Source organism: Terrapene carolina, unplaced genomic scaffold (assembly GCF_002925995.2).
Source record: "Terrapene carolina triunguis isolate 2854851 unplaced genomic scaffold, T_m_triunguis-2.0 Scaffold42, whole genome shotgun sequence".
Lineage (NCBI taxonomy): Eukaryota > Metazoa > Chordata > Testudines > Emydidae > Terrapene > Terrapene triunguis.
Window position 1 is genome coordinate 19,467,367 of NW_020664393.1, and position 6,000 is coordinate 19,473,366.

At 41.5% G+C, this 6,000-nt stretch overlaps 1 protein-coding gene across 1 annotated transcript in view; it reads left to right on the plus strand.

Moving 5' to 3' along the window:
* Nucleotides 1-5,775, plus strand: part of LOC112108553 (gamma-aminobutyric acid receptor subunit rho-2) — a 63,628-nt gene extending 57,853 nt beyond the window's left edge. Inside the window, exons 8-9 of the mRNA XM_024202736.1 lie at nt 965-1,161; nt 5,467-5,775. Of these exons, the coding sequence (XP_024058504.1) occupies nt 965-1,161; nt 5,467-5,775 (506 nt within the window). The remainder of the gene's footprint in view (nt 1-964; nt 1,162-5,466) is intronic.
* Nucleotides 5,776-6,000: the final 225 nt, after the last annotated feature.

Here is a 6,000-nt window from a genome sequence, read left to right on the forward strand (position 1 = left end):
GATGTAATAAAAAGTCTAGTGTATCTCTCTGAATATGAGTGCATATGACTTCCTATAAATACAGAGTAAAAATAGCAGGTTAGTCCCATAGTTTGCGATACTGTAACAAGCATCTGAAAAAAGCAGCAGAGTCTGCTCAAGTGAAAGGACTTTCAGTAGTTTGGAATGACCTGATTAAAGTCACGCAAATGCTCTTTGGCTCTGGCACTCAATTGTTAAGTGGCTATTGCAAACTGGTGAAAATTAGGGAAAGTATTTTACTTTTATCACCACAGAGTACCTGCTTAACTGTAAAATTTATACTATGGATACAGTGGATGCCATTAAAAACTTTTCAATCACCTTAACTAAGGTGAGCATGAGGGCTTTTCTGTCACATCATGTCATGCAAGACATTTCCACACACACACACACACACACAGGATTTAACATAAATGGGTTTCAGCTTTTGAGACAATGATTCCAGTCAATTCCACTTCAGCAGTGACCGACAGTCATTGATCATTGACTGCTGTTTGGTGAACTGTGTAAAACAAATCGGTGCTCTCAGTGAACCAAGAGTCCTTATCACCACTGGCACCCTGGATGATAGCTAAAGCAGGAAAAAAATGACTAAATGGCGTTCTAGGCTGAACAAATTCCTCAATCTAATGAGCGGTCCCTATAGGTTAGGGCTGAAGCATCACTTCCTAATTAAACACTAGAGAGTTAAAGAAACTCACAAGGGAAGTGGTGGCTGCTCCATCACATTTAAAAATGTGACTAGACAGAGTGCTCAAGAACGCACTGTAGGGAAAAATCCTGCATTGTGAGGCAGCTAGACAAGATGACCCAATAAATCATTTCTATAGGCTATGAGTGGTGCTGAGGACAGTACTGTATTTTGAGACAAAACTAATTAATAGTAGATGCCTTCTGAACTATATTTGGCATATGAAATACATTTTTGTGGGGATTTTTCCAGGGATAACCACAGTGCTGACCATGTCAACAATCATCACTGGTGTAAACGCCTCCATGCCTAGAGTTTCCTACATCAAAGCTGTGGACATTTACCTCTGGGTCAGTTTTGTGTTCGTCTTTCTCTCAGTGTTGGAATACGCAGCAGTGAATTACCTGACCACAGTGCAGGAACGGAAGGAAAGGAAGTTGCGAGAGAAGGTGAGAGACAATCTTTTTACACGTGACGTGCTTTATATTGTATGTTTTGGGACAAGGAATGGGAAAACTCTGACATTCGTGGTGTGTGATTAATTTGTCTACAATGCTGAAGCTGACACGGAAGTGCTGACACCACAAAAACAGGAGTTGGTCTCTTTTGATCATTGTACAAAAGGAAGAGAGAACGAAACAAAGATCAGAACTGGGGATGTTTGCAACCTGGGACTTTGGCAGAGACAATATGTGGAGGGTAAGAAAGGGGAAATCCAGACTGATATTTCCCTGTGGTCACCACAATTTATTTTTAAAGTTACAGCTAATGAATTAGTCTGAATGAATTAAAGACTTCTAACTCACGATCCGGTACATTTAAAAAAATGGGTTCAATAAAGGCAATAGTAGAATTGTTCCTTGGCACAAAACACACTTGAGCAACAAATAATCTTTATATTTATTCTTTTAATGTGCCATGAAAGGCCATGGTGCTAAGTGGATCATTTTTATGGTTTTCACTCATGCTGTTGGGTAATTTAAAAGAATCTTTTTAAAAAATGAACCTGTTTTACTGAAAGCCCATTTAATGGATGAATACCTTTTCTGTACTTCCTTTCCCATGGTTGGTATCACAAAGAGTTTGTGTGTAAATATTAGCTGTCTCTTCTCTAGTCAGTCTGTTCCTCAGTCCTGAATCTTCAAGATCTGTCATGAGCCTCTTTCACCTCATGCTATTCTGCCACAGTCCATTGGCCATCAATAAGCTTTCCTCCTTTGGCCCAGTTATGAAGTCTGAGGTCTCACTTACTCTCTATTTTCCATCCCTCCAGCTGTACCTTTGATTCCATCATTTCCCAGTTACACAAACATGCTAATAATAGTATCCCTCAACTGTCTCTCCATTTACCATTCCACCTCCCTGACACTGCTAAGGTCATTGAAGAAGCTGCTCACAACTACTGCCTTTTCTCTCTTTTACCTCAGTCTCGGATTCACTCCAATCTGGTTTCCATCCTCTCCATTGAAACTGCTGTCACCAAGGCCTCCCATGATCTCTTCTTGGCCAAGTCTAATGTATTCTGCTCCATTCTTCTTCTCCATAAGCCTTCTCCAACCTTCAATACTACAGTCTATCTAATATCTCTCTGTACCCCACAATACACTGCCTCCTCCTTAATATCCTGTCCACCCTTGGCTTTTGAGAACCTATACTTTCTTGGTGGCTCTCCTGCTCTTTACAGGAGTTCCACAGGACTCTAATTGTGGTGCGCTTCTCTTCTCCTTCTACATCTTGTCACTGCGTGGCTTCATCCACTCATACAACTTCCGCTATCATCTCTACGCTGATAATTCACAAATCTGCCTTTCAGCCTGCCCTGTTTCCTGATGTCCAGGCCTGCATATCTTAGTGTTTCTGCAACATACCTTGGACAGTTCACTGCCAGATCTCACAAAACATTGCTGAAATTGAACTTTTTATTTGTTCTCCTAAACCTCCTTTCCTTCGCCATTGCCATTCACCAAATCACCATCCTTCCGAACAATGATTGAGGCTTTGAACCTCTGGGTCATTTTTGACTCCCTCCTCTCCCTAAATTATGCCACTTCTTCCTTCCCATTAAAAAAATACGACCTTTCTTTTTATCTGTGCCCTGGTTATCTCCCACCTTGATTACTGAGGCAATCCTCTCTCTGATACATCTTCAATCTGTCCAAAATGCAGCTGCAAAAGTTATCTTGCTTGCCTGACGATTGGACAATGATGTTACTTTTGAATCCCTCCACCAGTTCCCTTTATATCAAGTTTAAACATCATCACTTTGTGCCTCCTCCCATTCTACACTCTATGTATAGAATAACCTCCAAATCCTGACATGCCAATCCAATGCTCCTCCCTCTTTCAAATCCCCCCTATATTCTCATTGTTTCCATGGCAAATGCTTATCTAATGGTTTCTCCCTTCCAACATTGTTTAGAGGAGAAGAGAGTGAATTCAGGAAAACTGTCACACACACAAAGCTTCACTTAAGCCTGCCAACTCCTCTGGGTATTTCAATGCATCTTGTTGTATCTGTGCCTCTCTATTAGACTATAAGATCTGCAGAGCATAGACTTTTTCTGTCCTGTCTAAACTCTGACCCCATCATAAGTGCTTAGCAAATAATAATTCAGCCTTGCTAAATTCTACTGACCCAAAGCAGGTCATTTTTATGGCAAGTAAAATATCATTAGCTTTTTCATTATCTGTCTCCATGGTAAAAAGAGGACAGTTCAGTGATGGCACAATTTATCATTTATGTCACAAATTTTCTTTCAATTGTTGATATCCCTGCACTGAATTGTATCATCATGCAATAAAGGAAGCAGGCTGAAAAGGCTGATTATACACATCAAAAGTTTTTTTTTTTTACCCTCAGATACAAGGCAATAATAATCATTAAGGATGGTCAAGGAAATTGTGTTTGTTATCTCTAATGGGCTTGTAGGGAAGTGTGGCTTAGTGTCTGAGTGGAATGAGGGCTCTTTAAGAGACTCGAGAGACTATTGTCTCTCACTGGAATAAATGTTGATCTCGTTAGCCAATGCCATTCAGCTGTGAAAGTCCCAGGGGAATCCAAATTTGGATTTTTGGACTCCCTAGAAATGGACTGTGGCAGTATGGTGGCCTGAAATCATTCAGCACATCTCTTCTCTGTATGTGTGTGTGCACATGTGTACATGGGAATACATCAGGGATGGATTAAGACTATGTTGGGGCCAGAACCATCTAAACTTTGGGCTTGCTTTCTCCTCCCGCTATCTTCCTAGACACCTGGCAGTGTATACAAGACCTATTAAATCAGAGTCATTCAGCTCCTAGTGACTGTCTGTGGCCTTCCCTCAGGCCAAATCATAATCTGACCTGGGGGTTAAGAGTTACCTGGGTCAACAATATTTCTCTTCCTCTTGGGTCCTGCAGCAATTGGCCTGTAGCAACCTGGTGCTTACTATTGCGTCCTGGATTGGTCAACCGAGGGGCCTGATGCTAAGGATCCTGATTTAATCCTCCCCTATAATATTGGGGGGGGGGATAGGGGGTTTGAGATTAAGGAATATAATGTGGCTGCTTAAAGAGAGACAAAAATAAAATTACATTTAAAAGATCAAGGGTTCCACCTGTACTTACACTTGCCTTCAAGCTAAGTATAAAATGTGTTGTAAACACAGTTTAAATTGGTTTGTAGTCATACAGAGTTCTAAAAAAATCCCATCACTGATGGGAACAAACTATTTAGAACAACTCTGATGTAGCCTAGGTCTGAAGTTCTTATGACAGTACTTGAACCCATGTGCATTGACCAGCCACATCATTTTGCTACAACTGGAACAGAGACAATAGTCTCTTTTTCCAGTTTATGAATTGTCTGTGAGCAGTTTGATTTGTTGTCCACAATTATTTGCCAAATTATTCTTGGTCAGTTCATGAGCAGTGTGCTTATGAGTATTTGCTATTTAGAATTCCAGATGCATTAGCTGTTTTGATTAGACAAGTGGGATGAGTTTCACCCCAGATATTTTTCCTGTTCTCTGGCTGGATATGTGTAAGCTTTAGAATCAGGTTTCCAGAGAGAATACTTACATTTAGGACATCAAAACTTACTTTCTGTCAATATTTTTCTCATCTTTGCTTAAAATGCTGTTTCCACAAACATTACTGCCTCTTGCGCTATAGTATCCATAGAAACTGAACATGAAAAGGAATGCAAAAGCAGCCAGCGGGAATTGAATTTACTGGGAAAAACTTCTGCTCAGGTTTAATTTCAATCAAACCAATTTCCCATCCCTAATTACCACACAGGATTTCAGCAACAAAGCCAGACACAATATAAAGTTGCAACCAGTATGGCTAGTCAGCAACTTTTCATTTCAGAAAACTTAAGCTTTAATAGAGAAACATATCACAGTTGAACTATAATGTGCAGCCAGGGCCGGCTCCAGGCACCAGCGCAGCAAGCAGGTGTCTGGGGCGGCCAATGAAGAGGGGCAGCACGTTTGGCTCTTCGGCGGCAATTCGGCGGTGGGTCCCTCAGTCCCTCTCGGACGGAAGGACCTGCCGCCGAATTGCCCCGAAGAATGGAGCGGCGTGGTGGAGCTGCCACCGAAGTGCCGCCGATCGCGGCTTCCCCCCCCCGCCACTTGGGGCAGCAAAAACCCTGGAGCCGGCCCTGTGTGCAGCTCCAGTTTTTACAAGCTGTCCATAAAAAGAAAGGTATCGTCTTTGCCTCTAGTATTTTTGTTCAGTGTTTGACTATTGTTTGTTTCTGTTCTCAGTTTCCATGTACATGTGGAATACCTAATACAAAAACCATGATGCTGGATGGAACCTACAGTGAATCTGATGCCAACAGCCTAGCAGGATACACAAGAAGCCAGATAGTGATTGAGGAAGAAAAACAAGACAAGATAGTGGTTCATTTGGCCATGAACAATGAATCTAATTCATCAAGAAAGAGAGGGCTGAAAGGCCATGTTGGCCTGCGCATCATCCAGAACACTCATGCGATTGATAAATACTCAAGAATAATATTCCCAGGCACCTATATATTTTTTAACTTGATATACTGGTCTGTCTTTTGCTAGACATACCGAGGCAGAAGCCCTTTACAGGACTAAGTGGGTGTTTTTTTTTTTTTTAAAGTTGAGTTTGGCTGTTAAGCTAGAAAACCAATTCTCCTATTGTACCTATGGAGCAAAAAGCACTGGATATATCCTGCAACAGGCACGTTCATCCAAAGGCTTCCCGGAGAATTTGGTGTGTCAATTACTCTGTATGCCAAACCCCCATCTCCCCTCTGCTCTCTTGGT